The sequence below is a fragment of the Apodemus sylvaticus genome, chromosome 12 (assembly GCF_947179515.1).
Source record: "Apodemus sylvaticus chromosome 12, mApoSyl1.1, whole genome shotgun sequence".
Lineage (NCBI taxonomy): Eukaryota > Metazoa > Chordata > Mammalia > Rodentia > Muridae > Apodemus > Apodemus sylvaticus.
The window spans coordinates 26399450-26420827 of NC_067483.1; the positions used below are offsets into that span (position 1 = coordinate 26399450).

General features: G+C 47.2%; 1 protein-coding gene across 2 annotated transcripts in view; it reads left to right on the top strand.

The window, feature by feature from the left end:
• The window catches only part of C12H2orf76 (chromosome 12 C2orf76 homolog), a 75621-nt gene extending 59087 nt beyond the window's left edge, over positions 1-16534 (top strand). Inside the window, exons 5-6 of one of the 2 annotated variants that reach the window (XM_052200558.1) lie at positions 457-538; positions 16382-16534. In XM_052200558.1, coding sequence (XP_052056518.1) covers positions 457-538; positions 16382-16458 — 159 coding nt within the window. In that variant the 3' untranslated portion in view covers positions 16459-16534. The remainder of the gene's footprint in view (positions 1-456; positions 539-16381) is intronic. The other variant, XM_052200559.1, reaches the window with a different exon arrangement.
• The last annotated feature ends 4844 nt before the right edge of the window (positions 16535-21378 follow it).

The window sequence follows — 21378 nt, forward strand, 5'->3', positions numbered from 1 at the left end:
TTTGAAAAATATCTGTTTGTTTGTTATTTGCACGTGCACACATGAGTGTGCAGGGGTGTGCCTATAGAGTCCAGAAGAGAGCCTTAGACCCATTGGAGCTGGAGTTACATGTGAGCTGCCTGACATCGGTGTTGTGATCTAAACTCCAGTCGTCATGAGAGAGAAGCAAGTACTAGCCTCCAAGCGCTCTCTCCAGTCCTGTTCACCTTCCTTTTTGAGACAGGGTCTCTCTGGACTCCAGACTTGCTGTTTGGCTAGGCTGGCTGGCCAGTGAGCACCAGGGAATCCTCCTGTCTCCACCTCCCCAGCACTGGTGTTACATAGCATAGGGTTCTGAACTCAGGTCCTCGTCCCTGCAGAGCAGACTCCTCCCTGGCTGAACTGTTTGCCTAGCCCCGTGCAAGTGACACTCCCAGGACGTCTGGAGCAAGCGTACTGATCAGTCTTTCTCTTTAGACAAATGAGCTTGTATTGGGTTTGGAGGATGACGACACACTCCTGCTAAAGGAAGACAGAACACTGAAGGACTCAGGAATAGGTGAGAAGGGCTGAGTGGGTGGAGGGCACTGGGCTTCCCGACCTGTATGCTAGGCCCCCTGGCTGATGGCATCTCTGCAAAGTGATCGCCCCTGTTCTGAGAAAGCTGTGTGTTCTGATCGTTTGACCAAGGGCACTGGCATTTGCTCTGCGTATGTGCAGAATGCAAATAGTCCTTTGCAGGTTTGCCCGGCACTCTGGTGAGGGTCATTTTAAATGATTGACAGGTTGTTAGCACAGTAGCTGCAGACCGTTAACAACACTGTTGGAGAGAAATGGACCTGGTGGAGCTAATGTAGAATAATGAAATGAGATGTTGTTTGCACAACACGCAGCATCACTTCTGATAATCACTCCACACTCTCGGGGCCAGCCACGCTGTGGAATTTAAACTATACGCCTGGTGTGTACAGTGGGAAAATCACCCGATTTAGCCTTTCAACCTAGACTGTGCGTTCGTTCGGGTGTTTGAAAGAAGTGCTGTGTGACTCCTGGCCATTAGATGTCACTGTTATTCTGCTTCTGCCTTCACTGAGAGGGTGTGTGTGCGTGTGAGCAGTGCTGAGTAGCAGGTGTGTGCAGCCTGGGCGCACCTCTGAGGTCACAGTGCACACTCCCTGAGTCCCCACATACGGCGTGCGGAAGACGGGGACCGTGAAGGCTACCCTGGGAAGCCATTCAGTTTGGTGAGGAATTCGCCTCTTTCCAAGGAAGTAGAATTTAAAATAATCTTAAGGGGCTGGGGAGATGTCTTCGTGGGTAGGGGAGCTTGCTGTGCAAGCTTGAGGACCTGGATTTGAACCCCAGAACCCCTGTAATAGAGCTAGCTGTGGCCATGCATGCACCTGTGACCACAGCAGTGTGGGAGGTGGAGATAGGAGGGTCTCTAGGGCTCCTGGCTGGCCAGCCTAGCTCAGGTTCACTGAGACCTCGTCTCAAGGGATAAGGCGGCACACTGACAACTGATGTCCGTTTTTGGCCTGTGCACACAGACTCTTGCATATTCATGGGCACTTTCACACACACACACACACACATACATACACACACATACACACACACTTTCTCTCTCTCTCTCTCTCACACACACACACACATACATACACACATACACATACACACACACTCTCTCTCTCTCTCTCTCTCACACACACACACACACTCCCTCTAATAAATAAATGGCAGGTTATGAAACCATAAACTTCATCCCTCTGTTAAGTCCACACAGTTTACTACAATTAGTACCTGTTTGTATTATAAATACAGTAGATTTATTGTTATTTGAAGGTAAAAATCATTCTTCTGTCTCTGAATTGGGCACAGGGATTGTCATCTCTGGTGCTTATATTATTTTCTGTAGCTTCATCCAGGATCCCGCTCCCTAGAAGTAAAATCAAGTTTGAGACTATAATGGCTTCTTTCTGGGCGTGGCGGTGCATGCCTTTAATCCTGGCTCATGGGAGGCTGAGGCTGGAGGATCATGGGTTTCAGACCTGCCTGGGTTGCACAACAAGTGCTAGACCAATCTAGACTACTGCTGGGAGCCTGTCTGTAAATGAATAAATGATAAATTAATGTTTCTGCTTTTTGGAAAAAAGTCATCCATTAAATAGGTATTGAATGTTTATTTTGTGTCAGTGAGAAATGTTTTTGTTTTTTTTTTTTTAACCTGACCCTTGGTGTATCAAATGCTGCCTTTCTAGCAGGTGGCACTTCTCTGACTGAGGCTTCTAGAGACTGGAGGAAGCCTGGCTTGCTTTAAAATCCAAAGCCCAAAAGAATGCTATAGCCTGGGATTGATGTGAGAACGGACCAGAGAGCCCAGGGAACAGCAATGCAAAACCCAGAGCAATCTGGAAAAGGGCTACAAGATAATAAAGTTAGCATCTCTCAAATAAACAGGGAAGAAATGAATTAGCCAAACAATGGTGTGAGTTTCTAGGAAATGAATTGCAAATCTTTAATCCAGTCTTTATTTAAAAAGAAATTCTAGATGAATTAATGTTACAATGTAAACATCATTTTAAAATACTTTTACTTGGGGCTGGAGAGATGGCACAGTGGTTAAAAGCACTGACTGCTCTTCCAGAGGTCCTGAGTTCAAATCCCAGCAACCACATGGTGTCTGGCAACCATCTCTAATGAGATCCAGATGCCCTCTTCTGGTGTGTCTGAAGACAGCGACAATGTACTCATAGTCACAAAATAAATAAATAATTCTAAAAAATTATTTTTACTTGCTGGGTGTAGTGGCACATGCCTTTCATCCCAACACTTGGAAGTTAGAAACAGGCAGATCTCTGTGAGTTTGAGACTAACCTAGTCTACAGAGTGAGTTCCAGGATAGCACTGGGAGACCCTGTATCCAAAAAATATATATAATTTTGTATGTATGTATGTATGTAATGTTATGCATGCATGTATGCATGTGTGAGGGTCGCAGTGGTGTGCACCATGGTAAGCAGATGGAGCTGGTTGACAACCTGTGGAAGCTGGTTGTCTCTTCCCGCCATATGGGTCCCAGGGAATGGAATTTAGAACGTCAGGCTTGACGGCACGTTTCTCTGCCAGTTGAGCCTTCTCATTTCATAAACCATGAGCTCGTGACCTCAGAGGACTGCTGTAGAGGAGAAACGGTGATAAGTATGACCTTGAAAATGCCCATAGGCTGCGATGCCTAGTTTTGTGTCTCCTCGACACCAGCTAGAGTCTTTTGGGAAACAGGAACCTCAAGTGAGAGAAAATGGCCCACCAGATTGGCCTGTGGGCATGCCTGTGATACATTTTCTTGGTTGATAATTAATGTGGGAGGGCGCAGCTCACTGTGAATGGTGTCACCCCCTGTGCTGGTGGTCCTGCATATTATAAGAAAGCAGGCTGAGCAAGCCATGAGGAGCAAGCCAGTACGCAGCATCCTTCCATGGCCTCTGCATCAGCTCCTGCCTCCAGGTTCCAGCCCTGTTTGAATTCCTGTCTGATTTCCCTCAATGACGGACTGCGATGTGAGACTATAAACTGAAATAATCCCCCCATGCTTATGGTCGTCATCACAGTAATGAACACCCTAAATAAGGCACAGACCTAAAGGAAATGTAACAAACTATGAATATGTATGTTAAGTATGTTAAATGACAAAGAAAAAGTTGCTAACCTGACGGAAGAACTAACTCTTCAGGACTTGGAGAGATAGACAGAGGAGGATCCCCAGGGTTCACTAGCCAGCCAGGCTAGCCGATTGCTGAGCTACAGGATCAGTGAGATCCTGTCTCAAACAAGTAAGGTGAGAAACTGGAGAAATGGCTTAGTGGCTAAGAGTGCACACTGCTCTTATAGAAGACCCAGGTTCAGTTCCTAGCTCTCATGTTGGGCAGCTTACACACACACACACACATACACACACACACACACACACACACACATACACACACACACACACATACACACACACACACACACACATACACACACACACACACACATACACACACACACATACACACACACACACACGCGCACACACACACATACACACACACACGCACACACACACACATACACACACACATACACATACACACATACACACACACACATACACACACACACACACACACATACACACACACATACACACACACATACATACACACATACACACACACACATACACACACACACACATACACACACACATACACACACACATACACACACACACATACACACACACATACACACACACACACATACACACACACACACATACACACACACATACACACACACACACACACACACACAAATTAAAACATTTCAGTTGGATGGTGGTTTATGCCCTTCATTCCAGCTCTTGGAGACAGGAAGACGGAACTCTGTGAGTTCAAGACCAGCCTGATTTACAGAGTGAGTTCCAGGACAGCCAAGGCTACACATTGAAAAACCCTGTCTTGAAAATAAAAAACAAAACAAAACAAAAAACCAAAAAAAAAAAACCTCACCCCAAAACAACAACCAAAAAACCCAGACAAATGAACAGTACAAAGCATTTAATTTAATTGAAAAGTAAAAATAAAAATAAGGTGGAAAATGACTGATATCAAATTCTAGCCTCCACATGCACACACATACACACAGACCCATGAACCTGGGCATACATGTGCATATACCATAAACATACATGCAGACCACCTTATAGTTAGTATAGAAAAGATGAACGTAAATGATCCTGTACAGATCCTACTTGAGGAAGAGTCAGCATGTCAAACAGACTTCCACACTGTTGGTACGGTGACAGTGTTGGAAGAGATGCTCTCTCCATAGCAGAGCCAAGAACCCGAGGCACTCCCCAGCCCCGATGCTTGGGCTCAGAATTTGTTTCTGTCCCTTATGTCCACCTGGGGACCTGGGACAACCATGTTGTCCATGCGTCTGTGTGTGTGGGCATGTGGAGCAGTTCTCACAAGACTGGGAGTCATGTACAAAACCGGTGAGCCCCGGGGAGGTCACAGTGGGAAAGAATTTTCTCCTGCACACCTGCTAAGGGCATGCACTTCCTCTCGTTCTGTAGTCAGGGCGACTTCATGGTGTATCTCTGAAGTCAATAAAAACCTGCCTGCTCAGGTCCGCCTTCTACAGAGCAGAAGGTGTGTTCTTGTGTTCCCAGTCGCATTCACTGTTGTGGACATTTGTCCGTGGATGGAGAATAGATTGTGTGACACCACCATCACCACCACCACCACCACCACCACCACCATCATTTAAAACGTGTACATGGGGCTGATGGCTCAGCAGTTAGCGCACTGGACACTTTTCCAGAAGGCTGGAGTCTATCCCGGCACCAGTTGGGTCGTTCTCACACAGTGCCTGGGACTCCAGCTCCAGGGCATTGAATGCCCTCATTCTGGCCACTGTGCGTATCCACCCCCAAACACACATGTGTTTGCGCGCACACACTCACACTAATATTTGAATACTTTTTAAAATAACAACATGTAATGTAGGTATATATGGAGGAAGGATCACATGCCAGAGTTACAGAGATGCTGTCTTGGGTGACTGATTTTTTTTCCCTTCTCTATCTTCTCTGATTATTCTTGTGACTTAAATCCATCCCTATAATTTAAAAACTGTGTATGTTTGTGAGTGCATGTGTGAGAGTGTGTGTTGCGTATGGGTGCATATCCACGAGTTGTGTGAGTGTGTAGAGGCCAGCAGATGAAGACAGGTGCCCTCTTCAGTCTTCATCTTGTTTTTGTAACCAGCTCTTCCCAGCAAGTCGCCAAAGGCAGCCGCCAGCCAGTGAGCCTCAGAAGCCTGCCTGTATCCACTCTCCTGGTGCTGGGGTTGCAGGAGTGTGCCACTCCATCTGGCCTTTTTAAAAATGTGAGTTTTGGAGACAGAACTCGAGTCTTGATGCTTAGAAAGCAAGCACTTTACCCATTCTTGTTTTTTGATCAAAATCAGGTCCTTTTTGTGGTCATCTCAGTTCATCTGAGATGTGGTCAAATCAGGTTCATCTCAGGACTTAGAGTGATCTAGGGAGCCCCCAAAATGCCCTCTAGAGCTGGCAAGGCAGCATGTGGTCCCCCCCCCCCTTAGAAACAATTTCCTCTGTTTCCTGGAGCCGTGTTCTTGTCCTCTGGGGAGCAAGCCTTGGTTATAGCCCGGGGAGGACACGAGGTCCCCCGAGAGCAACAGGAAATTACTAGTGGGAGTGCAGTTGTCAAGTGTGATTTTTCTAGGGAATTTTCCTTCCTGCCTGCGTCTGGCTGGGCTTCGGAGAGGTTTAAGAGCCAGCTCAAAGTCAGCTCGCGCTCCCCTTACACTCCTTGATCTCGCTGAAGAGCTGTCAGTCGGCTATCACAGCCAGTTGCCATGGGAATAACGCGGTGTGATAAATATGTCACTCTGACTTTCTGCAGGAGTTAGAAAGAAAAAAAAAGGCCAGCAGGGGAACTGAGAGAGCAGAGCAAGACTCCGCAGCCCTTTGCTTTATGGGACCCTGTGCTGCAGTCCTCACCGGACATAGGAACCCGGTTTTGTTTGTGGACTTGTGTGAATAAAATAATTTGCTTTGCGGCTGGGAAGCCCACTCACTGAGCAAGAACATTTGTTGTTCAGGCATGAGGACCTGGGTTCAGATCCCACACCCATGTTAAAAGATGGGCGTGCCCATCCACACTCATCTGTAATCCCAGAACTGTGGGGGACAAAGACAGGAGATTGCGGAGGCTTGCCCACTGCCAGCCTAGGCCAGGTTAGCTGACAGGACACAGCCATACTCCCCTGACCTCCAGCACCCTCCCCTGACCTCCAGCACCCTCCCCTGACCTCCAGCACCCTCCCCTGACCTCCAGCACCCTCCCCTGACCTCCAGCACCCTCCTCTCACTTCTATGTACAATGTATGCAAATATCACACACACCTATACAACACACATCAGAAAGAGAAATACGATTTCCTTCCAGGAAGGGAGGGGGAGTTTCACCAAGACATATAACTTATATGACTTAAAGGTTGTTCTTGATCACTGAAGTTTCATGGACTAATTCACTGCAGAAAGAACAGTGTTTGTGAGTTTCTGCTGTGATATTTTATCTGTTTCATTTTGCTCAGTGTTTCTGCGGCTCCCTTTGGAATCTGTCCTGCTCTGACAAGGGATCTGTGGCCCAGAGAGCAGCCTGAGCTTTACTGTAAAGATGTGAAAGTGGGCCACGCCTGCGTGTGTCTCTGGGGAAGGGCTCAGGCCACCTTGTTCTGTAATGATCCTGTGACTCTCCTGGGGTTACTTTTCATTTCATGCGTCACTTCTGCCATCAGTCTCCTGTCCCGCCCCCACCCACAACCTGTCCATCACATCCTCATACAGAAACGCTGTAGATGGCTCTGGCTCCCACTGCCTCACAGAGCGGGACTTACAGGTCCTTCCGGTCCAAGGCCCTTTCCCGCTCCTTTCTTGGGGACTAATATCTTGGAACAGACAAGTTTTCTTTCCTGGCATTGTCCCAGTAGCTCTTCTTCACATTAACATTGATTGTAACAGTGACCACCGGCTGGGGTTCTAAAAGAGGTCTACAGTACACCCCTGCAGATTTGTGTGTGTGTGTGTGTGTGTGTGTGTGTGTATGTGTGTGTGTGTGTGTACCCACGCACATATGTGAGCAATAGATGTGCACATGTGTGCCTGTGAGTGTAGTGGCCAGAGGCCAGCTTCAACAGTTGTTCTTCAGGAGCTGTCCGCCTTGCTTTGTTGAGACAGGTCTCTCACTAGCCTGCAAATCATCCGGTAGACTAGTGAGCCCAGGGCACCACCTGTCCCTGCCTCTGCAGCGCTGGGATTCCAAGCATTTGCCACCAGGATTCCAAGCATTTGCCACCACGCCTGGCCTTTTTCTGTGGCCTCTGGAAAGGAGCAAAGAATAAAAGCAGGTTCTCAAGCCTGCGAGGCTGCCTGGGCCGCCCCTCCGCCCAGTTAGTCCCCTCTGCCCAGTTAGTCCCCTCGTTGTTAGTTAAGGGTTTGTCTCTGTACGGGCTGGTTTTGTGTGTCAACTTGACACAGGCTGGAGTTATCACAGAGAAAGGAGCTTCAGTTGGGGAAGTGCCTCCATGAGATCCAGCTGTGGGGCATTTTCTCAATTAGTGATCAAGTGGGGAGGGACCCTTGTGGGTGGTGCCATCTCTGGGCTGGTGCTCTTGGGTTCTGTAAGAGAGCAGGCTGAGCAAGCCAGGGGAAGCAAGCCAGTAAGAAACATCCCTCCATGGCCTCTGCATCAGCTCCTGCTTCCTGACCTGCTTGAGTTCTAGTCCTGACTTCCTTTAGTGATGAACTACAACATGGAAGTGTAAGCTGAATAAACCCTTTCCTCCCCAACTTGCTTCTTGGTCATGATGTTTGTGCAGGAATAGAAACCCCGACTAAGACAGTCTCTTAAGGCGTTGTTTGTTTTTCCTGTCTGGCAGTGCTAGGGATTAAGCTCCTGCCCCGCACACACTGTAGGCGCTGCATTCCTGAGCTCTACCCTGCTGATTCTTTTCTTGTCATTTTTTTTAAAGTATCAATTTTTGACATATAATGATTTTATGTTTTTACGAATTCATAAGTAAAGATATTTGTGCAAACTGTGGACTACAGTGTCATTTTGATACACAAACATACACACAAGTGCATACATACATGCATACACACATGCATATATGCACACCACACACACATATTTTATAACGATCAAGTCTGTCACTCTAGACAATAATCACTTTTTTATGTTGGGAACATGCCAAATCCTTTCTTCTAGACATTTCAAAAAACAAAATATCCTGCCCCCTGCAACCCTGATTCTATGGAAACAACTTTTTTTTAACATGTGCGTAGACTATGTATGTGTTTGCGTGCATGGGTGTCTTCGTTAGGAATTCTGTTGCTGTGAAGAGACACCGTGACCATGGCATTTAATTGGGGATTGCTATAGTTTGTTCAGAAGTTTAGTCCCTTGTCATGCATGGCAGCACACAGGCAGACGTGGTCCTGGAGAGACAGCTGACAGCCCTACATCCACATCTGCAGATGTAGGGCCAGGGGAGTGTTGTGAACCCCAAAAGACCAGACAGGGGCTGATGCGGTGCAATCACATCAGGGCCTTTATTCAGGCTGGCTTGTCTCCCTCAGTCCGCCACCAACATAGTTTAGTGGAGAGGAGCCCTGAACATCTATTGGGGTAAAGTTTTATAGAAAGCAGCAAGCCGGGTGGGGAGGGAGGTGGTGGTGGTGGTGTGTGTGTGTGTGTGTGTGTGTGTGTGTCAGAGAGAGAGAGAGGGATAGAGAGAGAGTGTGTGTGTGTGTTCTAGCCTGGCAAATATCTGATTGGAGTGCTATTGTGACCTTTAGCATTGTTGGCTGGTGTGCAGGGAGTCAGACCATAAACTTAACTTCTCCTTCTATCTGCATTGGTGGTTGTTAGGCAGGGGCCTGGATTTGTTGGGAGAGATTAACCTAGAGACTCAGACTTGTTGGGGTTAGCCTAGAAACTGGAGCTAGGCTCCAGTCTTGTTGGGCCATAACTTGGAAACTAATGCTAGCTACTTAGTTTACCTGAATTTAAGTTCTCTCAAATGGAGTCTGAACTGAAAAGATTTGGTCTCTCGCAGATAGCAGAAAGATGGAGTGAGGCACTGGCCTGGCTCGAGCCGCTGAAACCTCGGAGCCCACCCCGTGTGACACACTTCCTCCAACAAGGCCACGCCTCCTAACTGAGACTCTCCCTTTGAGCCTGTGGGGGACATTTTCATTCACACCACCACAGTGGGTACCAGTTCATGTGTGTTCACGTTCATGTAAAGGCCAGAGGTCAGCATCGAACATCTCTGCTTTATTTCTTGAGACAGGGTCTCACTGAACTTGGAACTCAGCTAGGCTGACTGTCCCACGAGCTCCGGAGACCCTCCTGTCTCTGCTCCTGCCCCTCAGTACTGTGGACACGTACCTCAATACCTGGCTCTTTACATGACGCTACACTTTACACACTGAGCCATCCCGTGATCCCCCAAACATACATTGTAACTCTCTCACAGGAGCGAGCCCCTTGCGTGACTGGTGGATGTCTCTATCCCCATGCATCGAGTTCCGTGCATGCTGCTGCAGGTGCTAGGATCCTACCCTCTCCGTGGCCGGATCGCATCCTGCCACATAGACGCCTTTACTGTTCCAGCTCCATGCTGGCATGCTCCTGGTGTCGGGAAACTCATGTTTCACTATGTGCTGGCTGCAGTGTGTTGTCTGAAAACTCTCTGTGGACCGATTCACACGGCCAACCCAATGCAGACATGCAAAGCAAGCATGACAGGAAGAGCCCAGTAGTGTAGACCTCTCTCTTCCCTGTGTTTCCGCCCCTACTGATATGAGGTTAGAAGTAGAACTCAGCTGTGAGTTCTACTCCGTAGGGTTCATAGCTCTGAGTGTGATCCTCGGCAATCCATATGCAAGAGCTAGGCGTGGTGATGCACACTTATTATCCCAGCACTGAAAAGGAGGAGACGGTGGCTCACTAGGGCTGGGCAGCCAGCCTAGCCTGCTTGGTGAGCTCTAGGCCACTGAGAGACCCTGTCTCAAAACAACCAGGTGGGGTCTGCAGAGACGGCTCTGTAATCAAGGACACTGACTACTCTGCCAGAGGACCCAGGTTCAGTTTTCAACACTCACACAGTGGCTCACAACTCTCTGACTCCAGTTTCGGGGGGTCTGACTGTCTCTTCTGGCCTTCACGGGCCACATAGGAAGAAATACATCTCAAAAACAAAGTCAGGTATTTGGTGTCTAAGAAATGACATGTAAGCTTGACTTGACCTTTGACCTCTGGCCTCTGCACGTACAGTCACACATGCATGTATTCTTACATACAACAGGAAGCCTAGGCTGTTTTCCTAGCGCAGAAGAGGGGGTGAGACTTGGTCTTTGGACCTCGGTTTGCTCTGAGAACTACTTTCTTTTTTACAATGCTGTTTATCATCACTTGACAGTCTGTCCTGGCTGTCCCACAAAGCCAGCACACACAAGTCAATTTTTCTCAGCCTACATAAGTCATAGCCTAAGGTCAGGAATAGAGAGAGAGCTTGTAGTCTGTCTTTGTCGATAGCTGATAAGTTTGTTTGATAGGTCAGAGGATTAATTTTATTGTTTTCAAGTTTTCTTGAGATTTCAGAATTAGAGTAGATTATTCTTGCTTTCTCTTAGTTCAGGTAACCATCAACCTCCCATTAAAGATGTGTGTGCACATGTGTTCATGCTGCATGCGTGTGTGTGTGTGTGCGCAAGTGAGCATGTGTGCATGAGACAGACAGAGACAGCAAGAGATCAGTTTAGAAGTGTCAAAAACTCTTTTTGGTTTTGTTTTGTTTTTGAGACAGGGTTTCTTTGTGTAACAGAGCCTTGGCTGTCCTGGACTCACTTTGTAGATCAGGCTGACCTTGAATTAACAGAGCTCTTCAGGACTCTGCCTCTGAGTGCCAGGATTAAAGGCGTGTGCCACCATACCCGGCTAGGTGGGGTTTTGCTTGTTTGTTTGTTTGTTTGTTTGTTTTGTTCTGTTGGTTAAAATTCTTAATTTTATATCCAAAGTCTGGGTGTCCTGGCTCCTGTTACACTGGCACGGCAGTGTGAAGAGGCCCACGATGGATCTGGAGTCTCCTTGGTTTCATTGGATAGTGTCATGAAGACACCTTGATTTCACATCCTTCAGACTCCCATGCAGAGACCTCTGTACCCGACTGTACTCTAAGCATGCTAAATTCCAAGCCAGGAGCCCTCGTCCCGTGGGCTTCCATCTGCTGTGCTTGGAGAACTGTTGTCAGTCTGGTCTGGAGAGGACGTGTCGAGGGACACTAGTGGTGCGTGTGATTGTGCAGTGGCCATAAAGCCCTTCGTGGGGGGCAGGATGGAGCTCTGTTGGTAGAGTGGCTGCTTGTCCCCACAAAGCCCAGCATTGCATAGAGGTGGCATGTGGTGGCACGCGCCTGTCACCCCAGCTTTGGGGAGGTGGAGGCAGGATAAGAAGTTCAGAGTCATCCTCATCTAAGTAGGAAAACTTGGTCTACAGGAAACTGTCTCAAAAAGAAACTCATTTGTAACTTCTGTTAAATTGTTAAATAGTTTAAATACCTAAACTCTTTTCCTCAAATGTTTCCAACAGATCTCTAGAGTGTTAGCTTGCTTGCTTGTTTTTATATTCTGATGGCATTTTCTCCTCCCTCCCCTCCCCCACACCTCCCCTCTGCACCCCCAGCCACTCCTCCTCCTGTTTCTCCTCAGAAAAGTACAGGCCTCCCATGGCTATCAATCAGCCATGGCCTAGCAAGATGCAGTGAGACTGGGCACCTCCTCTCCCACTAAGGCTCCAGAAGGCAAGCCAGCAGGGAACAGAGGGAGCAGGGTCCCAAAGGCAGGCGGCAGAGGCAGAGGCAGCTCCTGCTCCACTGTTAGGAGTCCCACAAGAAGCCCCAGCTACACAACTGCAACACATGTGCAGAGACTCAGTCTCTGAGCCCCTGTAGGCCCACGTTGGTTGATTCGGTGGTTTTTCTTGTGGTTCCTTGACCCCTCTGGCTCCTTCAATCCTTCCTCCCCCAAGCTCCCCATGATGTTTGGCTGTGGTCTCTGCATCTGTTTCCTGTTGCTGGGCGAAGCCTCTCTGATGACTGTTGGCCTGGGCATCAATCTATGAGTGCAGCAGAATACCATTGGGCTTCATGTCGTGACTTTTTTTTCCCTTTTGTGTGTGTGTCTATCCTAGGTCTCTGGGCTATCCAGCCTTTGGGTCCTAGCCCTCAAGTCAGTCAGATCTCCAGATTTTTAAAAAAGCATCATTCCTTCCACTGGGAAACTCTGTTGCTAAAGTCTACAATCTATTGTTTGTTTTTTTAGTTGGAGGATTTTTTTGTTGGTTGTTGTTGTTGTTGTTGTTGTTTTTGAGGAAAATCCTTACTGTGTAATTCCCAGTGGCCTGGAATTCACGATCCTCCTGCCTTAGTATTGAGATTTCGGGTACACAGAAATTAAGCTATCTTATACTTTACTTTGTATGTGCACATACATGTAGCATACATGTATGGAGGGGGCAGAGGTTCATGAAGGCCAGAGGAGGACATTGGGTGTCCTGTTCTATTGATTTTCACCTACTTCCTTGGAGACCTGGAGGTAGGGTGGTGGCCGCCATGTTCCAGGGAGCTTCCTGTCTCTACCTGCCACAGAACTGGAGTTATAGATGTGTGTGACCATACCACATTATTTCCGTGGTCCCAGGGATTCAGTCTCAGGTCTTCTTGCTTGCACAGAAAACACACTCAACCACTGAGCTGTCTCCCTAGTCCTTTCTGCATTACCTTTGAATTCTCAGAATAATTTGTAGTCTGTGTTTCTGATTTGTTGTGGTTGAGCTTTTAAAGAATAATAGTAATCTGAAGCATAAAATGTAGCCATGTGTGGACCCAGAGACTGGGAGCATTGGTCTGGAAATAAAATCTTCACCTTCAGAGATTGTATTCTGCACCTTGGAATCTATCCACACCTTGTAAGCCCCAGGTTACAGCGTCCTGTGGTCACACATTCCTGTCATCTCAGCATTAGAGAACAGAGGCAGGGCATCATGAGCTCCAGGTCATCCGCTTGCATCTTACAGTTCAACAGTTCAACATTTCCTCAAATCCTAGGTAACAAGAGTAGATTCTAAACTTGATAGCATAGTCTCTGTGAGTTGAGGCCAGTCTGGTCTGTGTGAGTTCCAGGCCAGCCTGGTTACATATTGAGACCTTGTCTCAGAACAAACAGAGGCAAGCAAAAGCCATACATACTGAGTTTATTCACCAAGGACTCCGCAGAACTGAGCTGCCTGTTCAGGGTTTATGTTCTCTCCGATTATCCTGAGAGGAAGCCTTGCCCTGTGATTATTAAGAGCATGTAGCTTTGATTTCTCTTCTAGAAAGACAACTAGAGGGCCGGAGATATAGCCCAGTGGGTAGAGTGCCTACCTAGCCTGCACAGAGCCCCGAGACCCATCCCTGGTGCTGGGCTGATGGTGCATGCTTGTAGTTGAGCTGGGCCTGAGGCCAGGGCCAGGGCCGGGGGCCGGGGGCCGGGCCGGGGCTGGGGAGGTAGAGAGGATCAGAAGTTGTGGTCATCCTTGACTGCATAGGAAGTTCAAAGCCATCCTGAGGAGAGGGTGGAGTCTGTCATGTAGCTCTTCCTCAGTGGGCTTGCCTTCAGAGAAGCCTTTGTTTAAGGATAGTGCACCAGACTCCTTCTTGGAATAAATAGTTTTCTAAAGCCTCATCCTCCCTTTTCTCGGTGCGCCCGCATGTGCTTGTGTGTTTGTTGCATGCTTGTGAGGCCAGAACAGGGCATCCGGCGTCTTCCTCTGACATTCCATGCCTTATTACCCTGACACGGGGTCTCTCACTGAACCAGAAGCTCTGTGTTCTGTGGTTTAGGTGTTTCGGCCAGGCTGGCTGGTCAGGGCTAACAGGGTTACACATCATGCTCAGCTCTTACATGGGTGCTGGGGTTTCAAACTCAGGTCCTCTGGCTTGCAGAGTAAGTGCTCTTACCCGCTGGGTCCCCCAGCCCCTGTAGCCCCTGTTTTTGAGGCAGCCTATTGTTGGTGTGGACCCCCCCACACACCCGGCTATTTGAAATGTGACTGCTTACCCAGCTGCTGAGCTGCGCACTGGCCCACTCTGCCTGGGGAGTCTCCATTCCCAGCCCCTCTATGTCTCAGTTTCCCCCAGTGGCCTCCCCCACCCAGGCTCAATGTGATGAGCGTTCCCAATCGAATTATCAACTGCTCGGATTTCATTTAATCCCGAGGACACGGTACATCTGGACTGAGGAGCCGTGGATATGGCCATATCGGTTTTCTTCTCTCAATATTTGTTTATTTCCTCTAGAGCACAGGATCGCTTACGGTAGAGAGATACTCCATATGATATTCTTGCAAACAACAAAACATTCTTAATGAAATGTCATGCTAATCTCTTGAATTGCATCCTTTTGCGATAGGATCTAATGATGAGATTAGAGCCTATGCCACAGCAGCCGTAATCCTCCGCGCTCCCCATCCTATTTATTTGGGTTGAAGAGTTTTACTTGTCTCTTTGGAGCACCCATGTTAATTGAGTACTCAGTATTCATTACGAATAATCATGTCTGTTTTCTTGTTGAGCTTCGCAAGGGCCCTTTTGCCTTCTGTGAAAACTGAGCAGACTGTATTAACTCCTGGTTTAATTTAAAAAAAAAAAAAAAAACAAAAAACACAGTGTGGAACTTGTGGGCGCCAACGCCTTGAAGAACCGCATGTTTAATAATGGGAAGGCTCGCCACCAGATCTGAATTAATAATGCTGCTGAGTTATGGTTTCTGAAACCCGAGTCCTTGACCTGTTAGGTTGAAAGCATCGTGGCCGCCCTGAACCTCTGCTGGTCCTTTAGCTGAGCCATTTCCCCTGTGAATAATTAGAGGCATTTGAAGGTATTGCATAGAAGCCAATTTGTGTCTTTCACTTTGCATATTGCTGAAGCCTCATGAATTAATCATGAGCAGGGCCAAAAATTAACTTCTTCAGACACATATTTTGATGGGTCATGAGGGAGAATGTAAAGTGATCTGTAAAATATTCCACTGATCCTCTAAGTATTAAATTATTATACCTACAGGCTAATTTGGAGGGGGAGGGGCTGGAGGGAGTCCCTTCCTTCCTTCCGCTCTGGAACTGACTAGCCTATTTGAGGGAGATCAGGGCTTTTTGATTTCCCAGGGGTATAAATGAGCAGCGTTAGCTCCTCTAGAAAACCTCCACTCTTGTGTTAACTCTTGCTTTTAGTCTTAGGAGTTACTGTCTTTAAATGTTTAAATTACATTTAGTGTGTGTGTGTGTGCGCGTGTGCGTGTGTGTGTGTGTGTGTGTGTGTGTGCGCGTGTGCGTGCGTGTGCATGTGTGCGTGTGTGTGTGTGTGCGTGTGCGTGTGTGTGCGTGCGCGTGTGTAATTCAGAGGACAACTTGAGAGCTCAGGGATTGAACTCGGGCAGCCAGGCTTGGTGCAGGCTCCTCTGCCCCCTGAGCCATCTCGCCAGCATGAGTTGTTCCTTCTTTTAGTTTTAAGTTATTTGAGTTTTAATCTCCCACAACCAACTGAAACTTCTGGCTGGTTTGGTAAAAAGTCATTACGTAGCCTCGCCCACCGTGTGTCTTTTCATTTTAAGCACCCATGATAACAAACCAATGTCATGTGAATTTCCATACCTGCCTAAAATCTAGTTTCACATTAAAATCGTTTCTCTCTCCTTTTCTGTTTTTCTTCTTTTCAGCCAGTGAAACTGAAATTGCATTCTTCTGTGGAGAAGATTATAAGAGATACAAAGCTAATCCCATCTCGTCCTGGTGAAAACGGCTGGGTACACCTTTGCATACCTTTATTCCACGAGTGATTTAAAAAAAAACAATGTCAAATAAATCTTTAAAAAAAAATCCTTGGCTTGATTTCTCTCTATGGAAGTTCCTAGCTCCCAGTCTCTTTTCTCCCTTCCTTCCCTCCTTTCCTTCCCTCCCTCCTTTCCTCCTTCCCTCCCTCCTTCCCTCCCTCCTTCCCTCCCTCCTTCCCTCCCTCTTTCCCTCTCTCCCTTGTATCCTTCTTTCCTTTCTTGTTATAAAATGAGCAAAACATTTGATTTTAAAAATTAAGTGTTTGTTCAAAAAGCATTAGTTCTCAGGGTAAGGGGACAGCACAGTGGTTAGGGGAAAGCCCAGTGGTTAGAGGGCTTGCTTGCCCCACAAAGCCCTGAGTTCCATCTCTAGCAGTGAACAATCCCCGTGTGGTGCACATGCCTGTAACCCAGCACTTGAGAGACATAAGAGCAAATGGATCAGGGGTTCAAGGTCATCCTTGTCTGTAGAGGCTACGTGAGGCCCTGTCTCAAAAACAAATACATATCGTTTTGTTTCCTAAATTATTTGGATTATTTGGTGGCTTCTTTAAGGAGATACAACCAGAGCCACGGACCTGGTGAAGAGCCTTCTGCACAGGCATGAGGAGCTGACTTCAAATCCCTACTCCTCACGTGAGAAGCAGGACATGGCCAGATGCTCCTGTAACCCCAGAGCTGTGGAGGGCAGAGACAAGAATGCCACTGGGCTGTGCTGGTGCCAACCTAGCTCTAGGTCAGCAAGAGACGACTCCTCAAAGGAATGGACCAGAGGCTGGGAGCAGGACAGCCTGCATCCACTTCTGAGTTCTGTGTGTTAGGGGTGGGTGCACCCCTGCCCTGTACATCACACACACACACACACACACACACACACACACACACACACACACAGAGAGAGACAGACAGACAGACACAGAGAGAGATAGAGAGACAGACACAGAGAGAGATAGAGAGACAGAGAAACAGGGAGATTTACAAAGTTTTTAGATAAAGGTGCAACCAAGATCATATTGTTCTGTGCTTTTGTTTGTTTGTTTGTTTGTTTGTTTTAAGATTCTCTTTAGAGAAACTGCTACTTGCTGTCTTTGGCTGGCAGATAGTGCATTTGGGGACAGCCAAGGCCACCTTTTACCCCTGGAGTGTCAGCTGTACACCCCCCCCAAAGGGCATTGCATAGTGACTGTTTTAGGGAGATCTCCTGCTGAAGAGGGACGATTGATTGATAGTTTTTTTTCTGGGACATTTCCTGACTTTTATCATAGCAAAGTTTAATGAAACCACATTCATTTGTCAGGAGAGAGTAGGTAGCTGGATATGTGTGCCTCTAGGAGTCCAATGTGGAGGGGCATTCTGTGTCCTGGAAGAAAAAGCCTTCTGAAGCAGTATAGGTTCTCGGATCCTGGGGTGGCTGAGTCCTGGCTGTGTGAGGGGTCTCTCAGGAAACACAGGTCTGCTCGGAACTCCAGAAGGGCAGGCTGGCTGCCGCTTCTGGCCTCTTACTTTGCCGATGGGGCAGACTTGGTTTCGTTGTAGTGATGGAGCCAGCTTCATGCTGTTCTCTTTAAGAGAATCGGCTCGGAGTCTGATTAGCATGGTTGGAAGCACTCTGCTCTGTGGAAATGTTTAATAGAGTCCGTTTTTAAAACAGAGATTGTTTGTCTTATTCATTCGTTCATTAAGCAAAGTGCTGAATACACAGATGGCCTCGGACAATTTTTGCCTCAGTAAGTGAGAAAGCTAGCTGTGCTATTAGTAGAATGGCAGGACAGACTGCCGCAGGAACACGGACAAGGGGGTGATCAGTTCTATATGGTAACATTTTTGTTTTTCTACTTTTCTAAGTCCTAGTTGAGCTTTGTCCTCAAAAACTGAATAGACATTTTTGCCGAGGGAGAGTTGGTGGTTGTGGTGATGACAGTGATGGTGGTGGTGGTGGTGGTGACGGTGGTGGTGCTGGTGGAGGTGGTGGTTTTGTTGCTGGGCATGTGTCACCACAGTGTGCATGAGGGGGTTGGGGGCAGCTTTGTGGAGTCAGTTGTCAGATCTTCCCTAGTTTCATGAGAGTTTGGGGATTGAACTCGAATCCTGAGGTTTGTCTGGTGAGTACTTTATTCACTGAGCCACGTCACCAGCCTGAATGTATCTTGTCTTTGTTGTTGTTGTTTGGTTGTTTTATGTTTTGTTTTGTTTTGTTTTGTTTTGTTTTAAGAGGCACGGAGATTAAGCGGCATGGGAAATCTTGGAACTTCAGTAGAAAGTGCAGGTTCCAGGGGCTAGGGACAGGGACTACCATTTCAGAGAGCGAAATAAACACGGAAAAAGGCCAGAATTTTAAAAGAAAGTTGGGATAATGTGCATGACCTCGGGGTAGAGGAGACCTTAAAATGTGACTTCTGACGTTCATCAGATCTGACATACAAATATGAAAAACTAGGTTAAAAAAATCACAGTGGCTGGAGAGTTGGCTCAGCAGTTAAGAGTGTGTAGAGCTCTTCAGAGGACCTGAGTTCAGTTCTCAGCACCTACCTCCAAGGTTCACAACCATCTGGGACTCCAGCTCCAAGGGATCCCACGCCCTCTTCTGGCTTCTGTGGGTACTGCACTCGTGTGCACAAACCCACACACAGCCATACATACATACATACATACATACATACATACATACATACATATAATTAAAATGAATCTTAAAAAAATCACATGAAGGTCAAAACACAAAGACTGGAAGAGTCTACTTGCACATGTAAAATGGAGAATTGGTTTCTAGAATATTTAAAGGACTCTTGCAAATCAAAGAAAGAAGACAACCATAAAATGAAAATATACAAAGAATTGTATTGCCGGGCGGTGGTAGCGCACGCCTGTAATCCCAGCACTCTGGGAGGCAGAGGCAGGCGGATTTCTGAGTTCGAGGCCAGCCTGGTCTACAAAGTGAGCTCCAGGACAGCCAGGGCTACACAGAGAAACCCTGTCTCAAAAAAAAAAAAAATAACCAGCCAAACAAAGAATTGTATAAAAGGAATGCAGGGGGTACACGAGATGCTTAGGAGGTAAAAGACTTGCTACTGAGCATAAAGACAGGCAGAGAGAGGCAGAGCGAGGCAGAGACAGAGGGAGAGTAAGAGAGGAGGGAGAGGAAGGGAGAGAGAAAGGAGCACATCCGGTTCTTCAAGGAAACTGAAGTTAAAAGAGCAGGCTACTACTTTCCATCAACGGACGGACAAAACAGAACGGCTTTGGCAGTGTCTGGCAGTGCTGTGTGCCTGTGCTCCTGACGGGGGCGCCAGTCTTGTACAGTCATTTAAATGGGCCACCTGGAGGAATGTCTGCTGAAATAACTGCAAATTACAGGGACCTAGAACTTCCAATTCTTGGAGTCTTTTCCTAAGAAATCTCTAAGAAGAGAATTCACTGTGAGGTTAAAAATAGGGACGAGTGAGAAACCTAAGCTGTGGAGACAGAGGGGCTGCCCGGCCGGCGGCTCTGTGTTCTGGATTCCTAGGGAAGCAACAATGCGGACACCGTGTCATTCAGTGACGTGGAGTCTGAGACATAATGATGAAATTGCAGAGGTCTCAAACACATGAGATAAAATCTTTAACAACCACATTGGGCCAGTGACACGAGGCTTCTGGGATACAGGCTGCCAAGCCTGATGCCCCGAGTTCAATCCCAGGGCCCACACCGTGGTGGAGGAGAACTCACTCCCACAAGCTGTATGCAAATGCTGTGGTTGCTATGATGGGCTCAGTACTGATTTTCACTCTGACTGGATCTAGAATCACCTAGGAGACAAATCTCTGGGCGTGTCTCAGTTTCTAGATTTGGTTGATTATGACGAGAAGGCCCACAGTCGCTGTGGGCAGCGTGAGCCCATGGGCCAGGGGCCTGGACTGAGAATAAAAGGGAAAGCAGGCAGAGCCGCAGCCTCCAACTCCCTGACTGCAGCTGCCATGTGAGCGTATGAGAGTCCACTGTGTGAGCGGCTGCCCCACCCTCCTGCTGCCCTGCCTTCCCCACCGTGATGGATTGCACTCTGGAACCGTGAGCCTAATAAACCCTTCCTTCCTTAAACTGCCTTGTTGGGAATTTTGTCACAGCAACAAGACACATAACTTCCGCAATATACGTCAGGAGGAAGCTAGGGGCAGGGAGCAAAGGCACCAAGAGTCTTGTCTACCAGGCTTAATTTTACCAGGTTATATCTGCACCCAAAATCAGTAAAAGCACATCTACTATATAGACAGCAGATTTAAAAACAGAAGCAGCAACAACAACAAACCCACCAGGTAAATGTCATGAACCTGTGAACATTTTGTTATATTATTTCCCTCTGAGTTGTTTCTTCCCATATTAATATTTTAGAACTTATTTTATGGATTTTAAGTTTTGCAAGTAATATTTACTTTTTAAAAACCATCTTGAAGGTAGTATATATATATAATCTTATATATAATTGCATTTATAGTATTATAAATATATATAATATACACTGTAGCCTAGGCTAGCCTCAAACTTGTTCTGTAATCAAGGATGAACATGAACTCCTGATCTTTCTGCCCTTCCTCCCACGTGTTGGGATTCCAGACATGTGTTGCCACACCCCATTTAATACTGATGCAGGGAGACTGAATCCAAGTCCTCATGGGTGCCAGGTACCAGTGGAGCCACAGCCCTGCCTCCTAATTCCCTTATCCTAAGCTCAGTTCTTTGCTCGCCATTCTGTACCAGACATGTTCTGCATATATAATGTAAGAACATAGGCATAATGTAGGTGTACTGGGACACATCTACAGCCCCAAGTCCTATAGATAGGAGCACGCATTTTGTCATTTGGTACATGTATACATTTTTAAAGATTATGTGTTTATTACTGTGTG